The 17,176-nt window shown below is 41.3% G+C and overlaps 1 protein-coding gene across 7 annotated transcripts in view; it reads left to right on the top strand.

The window, feature by feature from the left end:
- klhdc8a (kelch domain containing 8A) overlaps nt 1-14,578 on the top strand; it is a 66,766-nt gene extending 52,188 nt beyond the window's left edge. For all 7 annotated transcript variants that reach the window (XM_005726674.1, XM_013909201.1, XM_005726673.1 and 4 more), the window contains 3 exons: nt 9,197-9,298; nt 9,908-10,056; nt 13,370-14,578. In XM_005726674.1, the coding sequence (XP_005726731.1) occupies nt 9,197-9,298; nt 9,908-10,056; nt 13,370-13,423 (305 nt within the window). In that variant the 3' untranslated portion in view covers nt 13,424-14,578. The remainder of the gene's footprint in view (nt 1-9,196; nt 9,299-9,907; nt 10,057-13,369) is intronic.
- The last annotated feature ends 2,598 nt before the right edge of the window (nt 14,579-17,176 follow it).

Here is a 17,176-nt window from a genome sequence, read left to right as displayed (position 1 = left end):
GAAAATGATAACTAAAAGCGCTGGGTCACCGACCCAGGACCATGACAGGTTGTTTCTATTTGCTCAATCAAACTCTGCCCAAAAAGCTGTCCTACGCATATCTATCACAATAACGCTGGTTGAATACACTTTCATTTGTATGGTTGGTTAAAACAGAGCTTGAAAAAAACATTCCCCTCTAAGATACAAGAACGGGACTGAAAATCCTTTACAAAGCAGCCAGTGTCCAAAGAAACACCTTCATAAAGCCTGTCTCAGAATTAATTAACCTCTACGTCTGCACATCTGTGTATTTAATTTTCTTTTAAATTGCATCTATTTATTAGATTATATTGAAATGGATGAATGAAGAACTGTTTACTGGAAATAGTTTTGATGATCTGCAAATGATGATGCCCAAATTGACTGTGAAGTTTTATCCATTTATTTTACATTTTCAAAACTTGAATCAAAGTTTTTATATTTTAATCGGTGAAGAGGTTTACAACAAAACCTAGCAAAAGAATATGAAATTCAATTTAGTTTTATTTATATCGCTCCAAATCAAAACAGTGGCCTTAATGCGCTTTATATATATATTAGGTAAAGACTCTAGAATTATACTGAGTAAACCATCTATAGATAACTTTTCTAGTCTGCAACTGAGTGAAACGACGTATTTAAAGTGGAAAGTAGATAAGAGGACAGACTCCCAGTGGCTGACTGCTAGCTGACAACTAACAGTCAGGCGGTATCTGTCTATTAAAGTAATTCATTACACTACTCACTTATTTCCACATTGCACTCTCATATAATGAAGAGTTAATAATATAAACCCAATGCTACAGTCCCAAACGCTAGCACAAATCCCTATCCTAATGAGGACACATAGGATATTTTATAGTGTCTACAGAAAACCAGTGAAAGCCGTTGAAGGCAGAACACACAGACTTTGAAGGTTCCGGCTCCTAGGCTCAATTTAGTATTCGCTCAGCTTTAACATTCTTCTGGGATCTTTGTTAGCTTTGTGTTATCATGCTGTTTGTCCTCCCTGCACACAAACTGAAATCAGCTGATTGCAGCTAATTTCTGGAGTGTCACAATTAAAATAATGGTAGCTGTAATGTAATTCAGTTACTTCGATACAGTAACTTGTTACATTACTGCATTACTGAAAAATGTAATGCATTCAAACATTACCTTCCATCCATCCTTCTACTCTCATTTCCTGTCTTTATTTTGCTTTTCAAAAAAGAAAAGAAATGCTAATTCCTACAGAGCACAATGAAGACTGGCGGACTGAGCACCGCTTGACTTCAGCTTGATACGTGAGGGATGTTTTCATAGCACTCAGAGGTTTCATCAAGTCTTCTACCCAAAAATAAAAGTCATTATCTCGTTTTTGCAATTGCGTCCCTCTTCAATTAGACCCTGCTCTCTTACAAAGCAGTGATTAACATCAACCTCACCGTGCAGATAGCTGGTTTCTTTCCTTGCTTAATTCTGTGCACACTCCATGTCCCTAAACACAGTGACATGACTTATCCCTCTATCCAGCAAAGGCACCCCAGAGTAACAGGTGAACAAATTGAGAAGAGACCGGAAGGAGAAAAGGGAGAAGAAAAATCAATAAGTCATTTTAGAGAGCTGGAAAAGTGGTCACACTTTGGGATCGGTCGAATGAAAGCCAAATAAAGCAGAACATGGGCGTGATAATGTTAATGTATGATAATGGGGAGAAAGTTTGCCTTATGTGTGACAGATAGAAGAGGAAAGATGAAAATAAAATAACTTCCAACACACACAAACGCTTGATACTGATCCAGGCAGACGTGCGTGCACGCACACACACACACACACACGAACACACACACACACAGCCATACCCCGTTTCTCCAATCTAATTTTGGTGGAGATGAGATGGGAGATGAGCTGCTGAGGGAGGGTTGGGGATGAGAAGCACTTTAAATTACAAGATCCAGAAACAGATTGCTTTATCATCCATCTGCAGCAGTATCTCTCCACACATACACACACACCATGCAATCTGCTGTCACACAGTGATATTGTATTACTGTTCCATTTCATATTGCCAGTATTAAGACACACGCCTGTTAGCGAATGTCGCAATGTGGGCAAGACGCAACAAGTACAAAGGAAATGCAAAGAACGAAGCTGTGGCAAGAAAATTGCCTGAAAATGACACATTTTTGTTTTAGAAAAAATATTTAAGGTGTCAGTTCTCCCAAATTCCACCCATGCATTCTCTTCTGCTTATCCTTTTCAGTCGCGGGGGTGGCTGGAGCCTGTCCCAGCTGTCTTGGGGCGAGAGGGAGGGTACACGCTGGACAGGTCACCAGTCTGAAACATAGACGACCATTCGCACTCACATTCACACCTATGGGCAATTTAGAGTTTCCAATTAACCTATCCCCACTAACTGCATGTCTTTGGACTGTGCGAGGAAGCCGGAGCACCTGGAGAGAATCCATGCAAATATGGGGAGAACATGCAAACAAAAAGACCCTGTCCTGATGGTGGAGTTGAACTCAGGACCCTCTTGCTGTGAGGCAACCATGCTGCCGGAGTAATGTTGCACCCAAATTACTCAGGAAATATTTTTCCCACTTTCTTCAAGTGGTAACTCCTGATATGGACAGTTTATTTTTCGAAGTTTAGGTTTTTTCATGTTTTTTTGTTTAGTTTCCAAAGTAGTTGATTTCAGTGTTGTGCACCACACAAAGAAAATTCCGTTCATCTCACTTTAACAGTGTTGTTAAGGGTAAAGGCCCAGGCTCATGTCTTAGAAACTGGACAAAAAGCTGTTTAAATATTTTGCAAGGGTCCTGGAGCTACTGGAGCCATTTCTCATGGAATTCAACTTGAAAAATATCCTCTAACTTAAGTTTATGTAGCATTCTTACAATCCCTGCTTGTGAGGTGATACTTGGCTGCAGAGCTGCTGGTGTTTGAACTTCAGCAGAGATGTGCTGAGGTGAGGTGCAGCTGATGATGGCGAGCTATCGGAGATCGTTTAACAGCAGCTCTGTGAAACAGAATTGTTCAAATAAATGATTTGTGCAAAGATACGCTAAACTAAAGGTGACAAACTCTGAGACTAACTCTTGAGGATGATTGGTTAAACATCCATTCCAAGATGCAATTAAAAATATCCAGATACCAGAAACAAGACAATTTCCCAAAGAATTCCAGTCACCCTCCTGTCATCAGCTGCTAATACGAACCTGGACCCCATTTTGCCTTTAGGGCTCTCTTGCTGTGAGGCAACAGTCTTAACCACTGTGCAACCCAGTGAGGCTAACATGTTTTTTAAAACCTATTAATAAGCAAAGCATTTTTACAGTATGTAACAGAATGATGAGCAGATGCCTCTCCAGTACGTTCTTTATACTATAGATGGACCCCAACGTTACAATCTAGAACTGCAGCAGGTTGTGGTAGTGCTTCTCCTGCTGTGCATTCCCACTGAGCTCCAGCATTGGTCCCCTATTAACAGTGGCTCTCCAAAGGAAAAGAATGACTTCAGTCCAACACAAGGAACATTAACAGTACCAACCTGAATCTCATGTCTCCCTACTTTGGACGATGTAGAACTAGCTGGTTAGCAGCGACTGAGCTTTCAAAACAGTTTGTTGCCCGGTGGTAAATCAGTAGTGTTGTTGTGCTGGATGACTCGAGTCATCTTTCTTGTTTTTTTGCTTAATATGACTTTGGTCAAATCCCGAGAGATTTAGCTTTAGAGAAAGAGAGTGAGTGAAAATAAAAGAGAGAGATGAGTGGCGGTGGTTAAGCAAGCTAGAAAGTGAACAGAGAGAGAGAGTGATGTTAACAAAAAGAAAGTGATGAAATTGGAGAACAGAAAAAGAGATGCAGACTGCTGAGATTTAATGTGATTGTTATGTTTTTATAATCCTGCTTGTAAACACAGTTGTCACTACGTCAGTTGACTAATTTGTCTAATCTTTACGGATCTTCACTGCAGTAGAAATGCAGACATACGAGAACCTGAAGGGAAAAAGTTACTTTGGGTGGAAAAACAACATCTGTGGGCTTCTCAGCCTGCATATGAACCATCCAATCAGCTTTTCAGCTTCAGCTTTATTTATATCACATCAGTTGACAACAACTTTGTAAGGTGCCTGTTCACTTGGCAATGGTGGGGAGGAAGAACTCTCATTTAAAAGGAACTGAACCAAGGTCAGGGAGGCTCAGCCATCTGCCATGGGTCAGTTAGAACGGTGAGGAGAGACGGTGGAAGGAGACAGAAAAGAGGGCATAAAAAAACTGAGATTAATATTTCTAGTAGTAGTAGGTGTGGCCTACACCTTTTTCTATGTTTGTTTGATTCCTACTGTCACTTATAAAATGTTATTAAATAATACAGTTTATATAACAACGCTAAAACATTCTGGATGTCTTTGAATTAAAGTAGTTTGCATACTAATTGCAATTTATATTCTGACTACACTCTAGCCTTGTGTGTATAGTATTTTGTATTGAATTTTATTTTATTTTTTGTTTAGTTTAGTTATTTATTTTCATTTATTTGTGTGTGGGGAACTCATAAAGTAAAAATGTCATTGCTAAGCACCACTGCTGTGCGGCATACATGACAATAAACCTCTTGATTCTTCCTAAATTAACCAAATAATAAGTCGAGATTTGTGCTTGAGTCTTCACCAATGGTAAAAGTTTAAATCTTCAGTAAGCACAAAAGCTGTGAGCTACAGATAAACCTCAGCTGGTGTTTCAGTGTGATTGAAAATTTCAAATTCAGTTGCTTTTCTGTTACAAACCTTCAGCTGGAATAATGAATTCTGCTGCTTTTACTGCATCTAACAAAGCAGCACTTTCCTTTGTTCTGCTAAAGCTCGTACAGCTCAGGCAACATGAACAATAACCACAAATGATGCAGTCCCCCCGAGACCTACTTATAACAAACGAACTCCCATGTTGTGACTGTGATTTATGTCCCGCTTGAGATAATTTAAAAAAACAGAAGGGACTAAAACATAACAAAGCAGATGGAATGAAGCAGAAATGAGAATAGAGCAAAAGTGGACTGGCTTCTTAGACCAGCTTGTAATTATTAGAAATGACAGAACATCATAGTGAGATACATTCTGTCCAAAAGGATCATCTGTGCGGTCAGCAGTCTGTAAGATTTCAAACGTGACATACCCAAGCTATCAAAGAGCGAGAACCAATCACCATCCCTTTCTAGTTTTAATCATGAGGGACAATTACAGAGGAGAGCCACAGACGAAATTACCACCACACAGACTACAAAGCCCAGTCTTCAGAGAATCGCTTCATCTCCTTCATTCCATTGTCTCGCTCTCTCTCTATCTGAAATCCTCTCTCTGTGTTTTCTCTCTCGTTCTCGCCTCTTTATTCTCCTCTGCAGTCTCCCACCAGAGGAGAATAATGCATGCTGGTGTTTTCCCCGCATCCTACAAAGAAAATCTTGGCATGAAGACTTGTGTAATCCCTCCAAAGCAAATAGGAACGAGGCCTGCAGTTGCAGCTCAGTCTCAAAGGATTGAACCACAAGTCTGTAGAAGGATGTGTTGACACAGCTGTAATTTAAAGACAAAAACCCAGCCTGCAACACTGTAAGCACTCTTTGAAAATCAGCTATTACTGTCTGAATTCTTTCTAGATTGATGCCTGTTTTTATGAATACAAATATAGAAGAAAACATCAAAGACCAGGTTATAGAACTGCCCTTTTGTAATGAAGTCTTTAACAGACGATGTAGTGCAGTGACGAGAGATATTTTTATTCAACCGCTAAAAATAAAAAGCAGACACAGGAAATGCACTGTGCTCTGAAGTGGTCGTTTTGTAAAGACGATTTACATATCACTACATGAGATTGTTTTGCTGTCATACAGCACTTTTGTTACATAATATTTCAAAATACATCCTACAAAAATGACCCAGTATTACTGGACTAAATTACCATCAATTCCCAAAATAACTAATAACTCTTCTTAAGGTTTAGTTTAATCAAAAGACTCTGTTGCTGCAGCTTAAATGTCGATGATTCAGAGCATACATCCAGAATCTTTCACAATGCAAAAATCAAGCAGTTTTTAGATATTGCTTTGGACAATTTCTGGTGAATCAGGTCAGGATATTTTCCACAACTGTCCTTTCTCACATGCAGCAAACAGCAGGAAATAATCTACTTGAGATGTCTTTGCACTGGTAGGGTTGGTACAATACTAGAATATCAAACCCAGTACCAACACTTAACTACTTGATGCCATTTTGACACCACGGGGGAAGAATGTTTTTTCTTAAAACAAAGATAAAAATAGTACTAGTCTGGATGTTATATGGCATTTTTCTACTTTCGTGGAGGACTCAAAGCACTTTTTACACCATGCCTCGTTCACCCATTCATACAAGCACTTTTTTTTATGCCTAAGTGTTGTCGATCTAACGTTCACACTTCAATGATCGAAGAGCAACTTTGGGTTAGTTTCTTGGCTGAGGATTCTCTGGCATGCTGCCACAGAGCAGCCAGGAATCAAACCACCAACTTTCCAATCACTGGATGACCTGCTCGACCTCCTGAATACAGCCAGACCACCAATAACAACAATGTCAGTCACAGGACTGTACTTAAGTTGTCTGACATAGTGCCAAAAAATACAGTAACATAAGTACAGCCCAAAAGAATAAAATAAAATAACAACAAATTGAAAACAATATTGTGAGGTTGTCAGAGGTTGTCCCGCGCTCGTCATGTCTCATTGCTGATCAAATAGAGTTGGTAAGGCTGTCGTTAGTGGCTGGGAGAGTTTTTCCTGCCTCAGTCACACTGTAGACACATATAACTGTATTATCCTGTTTAATGAACACCGTCTATTAATCGTACTACTTTAATAATAATAGATTGCTAGTGTGACTGTCAGTAATTGCTGGCTACTGTTTATGTGTTTGTATGTCAGCTGGAGGAGGCAGAGGCGCCACTCTTGATATCAATACTGTTGCAAATAAGTATTTAATCCAGTAGCTGTTTTTAGTCGTGATGAGTACCTGAGTATCAATGGTTTCAGCAAGAAAGCTCAGTCAGACTATTGAAATGTGCACTGACTTTGTACTGTAGAGCTGGAACACTAAAGCTCCATTAACATCTGATCCAAGTCTGTTGGACATTAGTGTTATGAAATGACTCACATACAGCCTTAAAGCTGTGATTGTGTGTGAACATTTTTTAACAAGCAATTTGATAATAAGCGACATAAAGAAGCTAAAGCTTATCTGCTTATTATGCATCACATTATTCAACATTACAACCATGTTTTGGTGGTCTAACCTGATTCCTAACTATAAATAACTTCTGGGTTTTTTTGAATTGCACAGATGATGTTCAACACCAAGACAGGATTTTTTTGCTATGGAGAAAACAGAACAGAGTGGACGGCCAGCTGTGATCTCTGCTCTGTTCCCTTTAGTTTAACTTAACCAGGCTGGAAAGAGAAGCACGGCTCTTCATTACACACTGCTGCAACACACAGCAAGACTCACCATCTGGCTTCTTATCTCGTTTTCATTCTCTACCTCTGTTTGTCGCTCTCGACCTTGTCTCTACCTCTTAAAAAGATTGAGTAGGAAGAAAGGGAGAGAGAGAGAAAGGAGAAAGAAAAATGGTAGGAACAAGGCAATGCGGAAGAGAAGGTAAAGAAGGAGAATGGGGGGAAAAACAAGTGCAAAGAAAAAGCAGAGAGAGAAGAAAGGTGAGATAGACAAAGATAAAGTGTAAGACATTCCTTTTCTCTCCTGTTCTGTCTCTATCTTTTTAATTCTCCCTCGCTTTCCTTCACTCCCTAATGAAGTTATCTGTCTTCCTCTGTCACGGTTTTCTCCTGTCTGGGTTTTCCTCAGATAAACAAAGCTTGGCAGCAACAAAGCCTGAAAGTAAAATGAGAAGTTTTTGCAGAATCTGTTGGGGAAAGAGAAACATTGTTTTCATGGCTGAATTTCCATTTCCTGTTACTATCAACTACACATTTTATCATCGTGAGTGCCGCAGATGTCACTTCCCCGTGACAACCACATCAGACAGCACTGAAGAAAACACTGTCCGTCTTAAGTTTTGGTGATTAAGGAGATTAAATTATAAAGTCTTTCCCACCTGTGACCTGTCTGATGATTTTAATGTTGTTACCAATATTTTAGGATTAAAGCTGCCAATAGCTGTTTGATGGTGGATAAGAATTAGCGCTCAATTAACCCTGCACCTGCGTTCAATTCCCAGCAGTGAGGCTTCAGTTTTGAATGCAGTGGTGTTATTGACACAATCAAACAAATGTGTCCAAAATGCTGACTTTAAGTCATTTGATTACATGTAATTTTGTTACACAAGTAATAGGTGTTGAATTTAAAAAGGATCTGGTTAAATGGTCTGAATGGTTAGTATACATTCAGATCATACAAACCACAATTATAAAGATATGTGTAGATGGTAAATGGACTGATTCTTATATAGCGCTTTTCTACTCACTGCATGCCATATCACTGTTTTCAGTGCCTTCCGACTAACATTCATACTCCGATGGAAGCATTGGAGAGCAACTTGGGGTTAGTTTCTTGCCCAAGGATATTTGGCATACAGGCAGGGAGCTAGGGATGTACCCACCAATGTTCCAATCAGCAGATGACCTGCTCCACCAACCTCCTGAGCTACAGCCCGATAAGGCCTCCTAGATGCACTGAGGACTGAAACAGAACAAAGTCTCCCAGCAACTTGAAAGCTTGGCAACGTACCTTTCCAGCTCTGCAGTGAAATATGATGATATGACGGCTATGACAATGTTTCCGGCAGCGTCAGCCCAAATGATAAATGTTTTTTCTTGTTGACTTTTTCAGTGTCCTAACACACATTCAACTAGACTCCCTCCCAACATTATTTTGACCCTCCTTTTCTCCCTTCCTGTACTTTGAATTCGTTATAACCTTTTTCTGTCCTTGTTGCCTGTGTGTGTGCGATCCTTGTCCTGGCTGCAGCTGCCTTGTGGGTGACCTGTTTGGGTAGGTCATCCTCTGAAAACTCAGCAGCATCCTATCTCGCTGAAGGTGGACTACGGTGCCACCAGACTTCACCTCATCTACTTTATGAGCTTGTGCACACACACAAACATGCTCACCCCAGCTGTCGCTTGTTATCCTTTCCCTTTTTTCAGGCACCTGGCTGAAGTCAGAGGAGACAGTGGCGATGAAAACAAAGAGAGCTGACTTTGCTGCTGCCTTCCTGCGTGGACGGATGGTGGTCGCAGGAGGACTTGGTAAGAGAGATGAACTGCAAACTAATTTCTGCTGATCAGCTTGATTGAAAAACCTACACACAAGGACTTGATGATTTGTAATCACTTTTTACTGCCTGAACACTTTGGATTGCTGGGCTTTAGATAGTCTGAATAAATTATCAGTGGCAGTTTTGTTAACTAAGCAAAATCCTGAAACTTCTCTGTAAACATGAGCTTCCCCTGAGAAATCTCCTGCACACCAGCAAGTATAACAAGGCCTCACAAGCAAGTTCAAACATTTGATACATTTTACTGTAACAATCAAGAGAAGATTATTATCTCCATTTGCAGTAATGTATACTGTAATTTATACTGGCATAGCTCTCTTGTGGGACCTCCATGCCCTTCCACATGCATACATGAAAAGCCAAATACCAGGACAGCAGTAAGAAGATCCCAACACAGTACAGAGCAGCCATCAGTGACACAGATAAGACATTCAGTCAGAAACAGAATGAAAGGACATGTTGGGATGGACGTGGGTTGCAGACTAAATACATTTTAGTCTTAGCTTTGTAAACTGGATGTATAGAGGACTAGAATAAAGCATAGAGATTATTCGCTGAGCTGTTCTTCTCCATTCTTTAGGTCATGAGCCTTCAGCACTAGACACTGTGGAGGCCTTTCATGCTCAGAAGAAGAAGTGGGAAAGGTTGGCTCCAATGAACTTCCCCAGATGTTCCGCTTCTTCTATCGTCATCAGAGACCGCCTCCTGGTAGTGGGAGGAGTCAACCAGGTACACATGGACTTAGTATAAGTGGAAGGGTTATGTATAGTCTGTAGAGTAAACCAGAGAATAGTTGCATTACCTCACCGCTGAACAATCAGGACAGCTGTTGGTATCCATAGTGACAGATGCTGCCTCTCATAAGCCACAGTTCACCTGTTTATTTGTTTCTAAACCTCAGCAAGCAGCTGTGATTTCATGCCGAGCGGCACTCTGTGGTGAAGGACTAGTGAGGAGTAATACGTTCTGAAAAGGACCTTAACAGTCTGACTACCTGCTCACTGCACATCTGTCCCATTGAGATAGAGCCTCTGCTGATCTGAGCCTGCTTTACACAAAATAGCTGTAAGTGGGCTGAAAATAACATCCCCACTCACACTGGTATTATTAGCAGATTCCCTATCCAGTTAAAAAGATCTTTATTTGCATTTCCATGCATTCTTCTTCTTGTCAAAACTTGGTGACTACATTACCCACAATGCAGCCATATTTTTTTTGCTTTTCCTGCTCCAGTGGCATCACCTGAGGACATTTGTCAGACTTCACGCAGCTCCCTCTGGGACCTCAAATGACTTTTTACAAAGTTTTTCCACACATGCAGTAGTACTCCTTGTTACCTGTAAACAGACTTTGATGTGTAAAAGCTCTGGAGTTTCCCTTCGAGCGCACTTTATAAAAAGCCTTTTTTGAAGTAATGTGAACAGAAAAACAAGCAGATCTCTGTTGTGTGTCAGGTTCTGAATTCAAATCCACAAACAGCAGCAAAAGCTCCCCTGGCAGGAACTCCACTGCTTAAATAGTGAAAGCAGAATTATACTATTTAATATCAGGTTCATAGTGAACGAGCTCACTGCCTTAGAGGCCTAGAGACCAGCCAAATAAAATCCCTCATCTGATTGCTTTGGTTGTTCTAAGACTGCAGTGTTAACTTGTAGTTTGCATGAAAGATGCAGACCGGACTCACCTTTTAGTCTTCAAGCTGTATTGGAACTTGAAGATGTTTGACACACGACGGAAACAGAGCATGTAGAACTTCAGTGTAAAAGTAACAAAGCAAAACCAACATTTTTCACTGCAGATCATTTATCTGAATTTCAGGAGCTGGGCTGCCCTCCAAACACTCTACTTCGAATGATGCATCTATTAATTAACGTCCATTTCTTTTTGTTTCACTGCTCCATCCTCCCTCCCCCTCTTCTCCGATGTCACCATCTCAGAGGTATTGGAGGGTTTGTCATCCACATTTGGGGTTGGGATCCTCGGTAGTGAAAAGGTTGACCCACCTCTAGGCCTGTGTGACCGGGGCCTAACTCTGTATTTAACAAGGAAAAGGTTTCGTTTTCAAACACCACAAATCTATTAACCGCAGCATGCATTTAAATGTAGTTTTAATTTAGCGGTGTTATATTACATCACATACTCCACTAGTATTTATTTGACTTTTAAATAATCTGTCTGAGAATATATGTAGACTCCAAATCATTCAACCTCTGTTAATATGAGTAAGAAAATAGTATTAGCTGATAATAAGCAAATGTACACTGCACATTAATGGGAACCATTTGTCAGTGGAGCAGATTGTGAGATTCAGTATTCAGCATTTTTCCAATTATTTCCAATTAAACAGCAGTGCAGTGTTTTTCCTGCGTAGAGAAAGACCTAAAAGATGTTTTAGCAGAACAAAAAACACCAACAGTTTTTTTAATAACCAGTTTTTTTAATCGTACTCTTTTTTAATCGTACTCTCAAGTATAAAAGACAGCGAGACACATAGAACTGTTAAATAAAGTAATACACTCACTGATCGACGCAAAATGACTGACTTGCATGTGCAGTCACGCTCCCGCCTGCCCCATCGGAAGGCTGAGTCCGATCTGGAAAAAGGCCACAGTATTACTTCTAACTATTTACCTTTAAAATAAGTCCATCTCTTGCTTTGTCACCGGTCTGTGGTCCTGAGCAGTAACCTGCTCTGTAAAAGCAGCTCCAATTCACGAGTGATAGCCTGTCAACACTGAAGTGGACCGCGCTACCAGCAGGCTAGGAGGAGCGGACATGTCCGCTGAAGGTAGTAAGTTTATTTCAGGTGAGGGAGGAGGAGGGTCAGGTAGCAGTCAATAACAAATTTATAGTCAACACAGTCGTATCTATTTTTATGCCCAGTTTCCAGGTTACGCTTGGAAAAGGTTAGACTCAGAATGGCATGGTAGGTACAGACATTGATCAGTTTTGACCATTTGATTAAATCCTGGATGGAGGAGATAGGATCTGGAAAGAGTACATTTAATAAACATAGCATCACTAAATGGAAAAAGGGGCACATTATGTCAGTGAAGGCAGGCCGACAACAGCAGAGCCACATCATCAGCACTTTCATACCTGCAGTCCAAGCTGCACCATCTGCTGGCAAGAACGAGTGATGCTTCAGTAGCAGCACATACACAAAGTTCAAGCCAGCATCATATATGCTTTCAACTGTTTCAACAGTCCGTGTATCACCAAATCTGATGAGGAGCTTCAGTCAAAGTCAAAAAGACTTTATTTATCCCCAAGGGGCAATGTAAAGTCCATGTGAAGTCCATGTAAAGTCCTGTCCTCTTCTACGTACTGAAGGCTTAGATTTAAATGTATGCTTCCAATTCAGTTAATAGATGAAGAGATTGACAATGAAACAACACAACAGCACAAGTGCTTCATACACAGTCCCAGAAATAAGCAATAAATACTCCTTAGACTGGCTGACTCAGCTCACTAAAACAGCAGCACATATCTTAGCTAGTTTTTGTTTATTTTTCTTCATTTTTAGTGTTTTGTTTTTAGCTACTAGCACTAAAAACTGAGGGTTTTATTGCTGTGTTGAAATTTTGGACCAGTCTAGAGATTAATTCATTCACACATTTCCAGACGCTGTCAGTCATTGATGACAGATTCGAGTGGCTTAAGAAAGTCAGCCTGTACATAGAAAAATGGAGCACTGTGTAAAACTGTTGGAGAGGTTTTGTGTATAAAATGTCTCTTTCCCAGTTTTGTAAGTGCAAGCTGAGCCTTAGCTAAACATTGTTTCTGTTTAGCTACCAATTACCTGAAAGTGCAAATGGTTCATCCATGTGACAGACAACATTGGACATTTTAGAAATTGTGACACATCCAAAAAGATCATATTACATTAAAATGCTGTACATATTTACTAAGAATGGGAAGAAAAGTAAATTATTACATTGAAGTCAGGGACCAAATGTGTATTTTAATTTATTTCATATATCTGGATTTAGTTTCTATGGAGACATCTCTTCAGCCTTTGACGGCCAGTCTTTTCTTTCAGGTTCCCAGCTCGGCACACGAGATCCTCTACATTAAAGAAGAAGAGTATCTGTAGCCTGTAGCGACTGACGCCCAGATGATCGCAGATGAGCCGTGATTCCACTTCCTCCTTCCCGAACACCCGTTGTGACTGTAGTGCAATATTTAAGAACCATCACAAACACTGAGAAATGAGTGCAAGTCTGGCTGCCTGATGTAATGTATCGGATAAGACTGCCCCCTGCTGGGCGTAACTGGCACTGAGCCCCACATGTCAGCACACAGATGCACAATGGAGGAGCTGGCTCTTTCTTTTTACCGAGCTGATCCTTGATACCTTTATGTATGCAACACTTCTACATTGTACACTGTAGTGCATACTTGAGGAAGGAACTATTTTGTAGCTATCGTGTCTATTCCTGTGGACAGAAGATACGTGGAAGATGTATTTATATTGCATATATAGCGGTTTCATATCTGCATTCATTTGATTTACGTGTAGCTTGCCGACTATTGAGCAAGGGTAGATTTCAATTTAGCTAAATGACACAACTGCAATCCTTATCTCTAATTTAATATGATCTAGAAACAGTTGAGTGTTTGGTTAATAAAATATTCAGTAACAACATTTGCACTGAATCAGTCAACACTGAGTGGGAGCTTTGCCTTCAATTATTTCTAGTGTAATGTGTTGTAGTAATTACACTCAGAATGCTGTAATAAAACTCCTCCGTGCTGTAATAGTGCACATTTGTGGCCAAATGTAACACTTTGCATCCATGAAATGAGACTTGTGTTAAATAACCGTGTTTTTTGTGGTTAAACTAGTTACTGAATTGCTGTTATAAGCAAAGGAAGGAATCCTGTGGGACTTACAGGATGATTGTAGACGTTTTATTCCTGCAGCAATACACTTTCTCTGCGTTTTATAATGTTGTGTAGTGCAGTAATATTGTAGTCGTCTCACTCAGGTTATGTTCTAGGTTGACTTTTGTTTGTCTGTTCTTGTAGCTAACAACAAAATCATCTCTTTGGTTTATGTTCTGTGACAGATGATTAATCTGTGGAGTTTTTATATTAATTGTGATGACAGTTAAGCCTTTGCAAAATGTTATCTCAGTCTGCACCGTGATCATGGTCAGTCATCGTTCCTACATCCGATCATGCCACACTATAGTGTAAACATGTCATATTCAGTGAAATAAAAGTTTGTATTACACCTTTTTCCCCACAAGATGGCAGTGGTGACATATCATTCTGAGCCTACACAACACATTACAGCTGCATCACAGGCGGTCCATTTGTTCGTAGAGACACATTAATAGCCTCTTGACATTTAAAAAAATATTTAATTGCTGTTAATAAATCTATTTCACTTTTGTTCAGTTAAAATGACCAGAAACACTGTTGATAACTGCTGTTGGACGTGCATATGTTTGCTGCACAGCCACAGTGCAGATATCCTTAACCCCCATTGAAATGCCTTGAAATTCATTGTGTTTTGGTGGAGATGCGTTTTTATTATTATTATTATTATTGTATGATGATTCCAATTACTGTTGAGCCTCTTTGAATATTTCCATGTGTTTGTGTGAAAAGTAATAAAATAGGTAATTGTGATTATGTAACTAAAATAATGAAATACAGTTATATATTATATTGTTTACTATATTTAATAAGACTCAGGTCAAGTTTTTTGCACCACTGGACTAACAATGACAGCAGCAGTCTGATACGGTGATTCATGGGGAAGAAGATCTTTAGCATATGAAGTGTAAGGTGTCGACCCTAGCTTTATCCCCGACCAATCAGAGGATGTCATTTTAGTTGATTGCCAATATTTCTCCCAAGTCTTGGCAATCAGGGAACAAAGGAAATAATCAGTCTAATTAAAAACTCACAGACAAACAAGATTAAGTCTGGTTGAGTCTGTTTTGCCTGTCTTCAAATACAGTTAGGCTTTAGATTTAGAACTCAGGTTAAAGTAAAAGGTAAACCTTATATCTTGACTGTTTTCACAAGAAAAACAGTCAAAACAGTCAAAAACTGTGAGCTTTGCTCACTGACTGGGACAGGTGGGAGGGGACAGCAGGGAGACCAGGTGCCTGGAAACCACCTGCAGTGATCCTAATCCATCTGGTAGACAGTATGGCCAGCAGAAGGTTGTTACCAGGGACAGCGACTTCAGGTCAGTGCCCCTCAGCAGCTCAAAGGAGGGTGCTGAAGGGCGTCAAGGACCTAGCCTAGGTCCCACGGGGAAACCGAGGCCACGGCCCGCCTCTGGCTGGGACTGCAGGAACTGCAGGATGGCATCCGCTGTAGTCTCTTGGGGGTCCACTTGTGGACTGCGCACCTGAATATAACAATCCTGAGCGAGGGAGTAGGCAGCCCTGGTGGATCTGCACGGGGCTCCTGCAGCTCTAGCACATGGGCTGGCAGCCCTGAGTATGGAATTTCACCCTCTCAGGGGCTAGGCAGCTGCCAGAGCCCTGTGGGGAAGGGATAGGACAGAGATCCGCTCGCCTGGGACAAATATGTCCTTCCGAACTGGGAGCTCCCACAATGTCCCGGCCAAAAGCAGCAGAACACCGAAACAGAGAATATGTGGAGCCAGAGGGGGGGCCACTGGATAGATAGGGTCCTACAGCCATCCTGCTGATCCACCATTGCCTGTGAGACACCCACTTTTCCCATCTTTGCCCTAGGCATGTCAGGGAAGTGGAGACCAGAGTCTTCATCCTCCTCCTGATATCCACCCTACTGTCTCCTGCCCAAGGACAGGGGCAAGGTAGGGGCCACTGGAGAATAGGCCCGGCCTCCCAGCAGAGGGAAACTGCAGGTGGATGCCCTGGGTCATGAGCACGACGCGAGATACACCCCCAGAGCAGACCAAGCCACCCTGTGCTGCCCGGCAGAGAGGGAACGGCCAAAGGAAAGATGAGCCTCAGCTGCACATGCCTCCCTGTTTCTGGTGCATGCAGGTGCTATGTCTGTAAAAGATCTCCACCTTTGAGGTCCCCAGGGCCCTATGCTGGAACCTTAGAAGCCACCTGGTGTGTGGAAGACCTGGGCTCCCTTCTAATTGCAGAGCGCCTGAGCAGGCCACTTGTTATCTCTTGTGCAACACCGTGGCTGCCTCGAGCCTGTTGCAGGAGTTGGGCTGTCCCTGGGCCAAACATGACTGCAGAGTCGACAGACAGTCTCATCAGAAAGTCCTGGTCGTCCAGCTGGAGCTGGGACTGAGAGCCAAAGATGGCACCGCAGCACCCACAAAGAGGCCAAGGCACTACCTGTAGCGATAGCAGGCTCCTTCGTGAGGGAAGCCAGGTGAGCGGAGGCACCTGCAGATTGCCTATATCGCTGGGGTCTCCAGAACCTGCCAGGGGTAAAAGAAATCCTGCGAGACTGTTGAAACAGGCTCCCCACCACACACACTGTCACCACACACTAAACCACATACTGTACCAAACCCTGTACCGCACAAAGTACACAACCACTCACTGGAACAAGTGCAGATCAAGTGTCTTAGCCTCCTAAGACCCAAACTCTTTCATGGCATGCATTTTTAATTTCTCTTTGCTATTTCAGTTCAGTAATCATGTGGAAAACTTTTTATTTGGTGTCTAAACACAGCAGCATTTTTCCTGAGTACAAAAACAAAATGAGAAACAACAATTGTGTCCCTTTGAGCAATATGGCTCAATTGAAAGATATTTGAAAGAGCAAAACTGAGTATTGTTATCTTGACAACCCAAAATATGATGTCCCCATATGTGGACGCCATGTCCTAGGAGGAGAAATATCCACGCGACATGACCTGGGGGGGGGG

This window comes from Pundamilia nyererei, unplaced genomic scaffold (genome assembly GCF_000239375.1).
Source record: "Pundamilia nyererei isolate P.nyererei 1_Seehausen unplaced genomic scaffold, PunNye1.0 scaffold00021, whole genome shotgun sequence".
In the NCBI taxonomy this organism is placed as follows: Eukaryota; Metazoa; Chordata; class Actinopteri; order Cichliformes; family Cichlidae; genus Pundamilia; species Pundamilia nyererei.
Note: the sequence above shows the minus strand (reverse complement) of the source record. Positions and strands in the feature narration are given on the sequence as shown.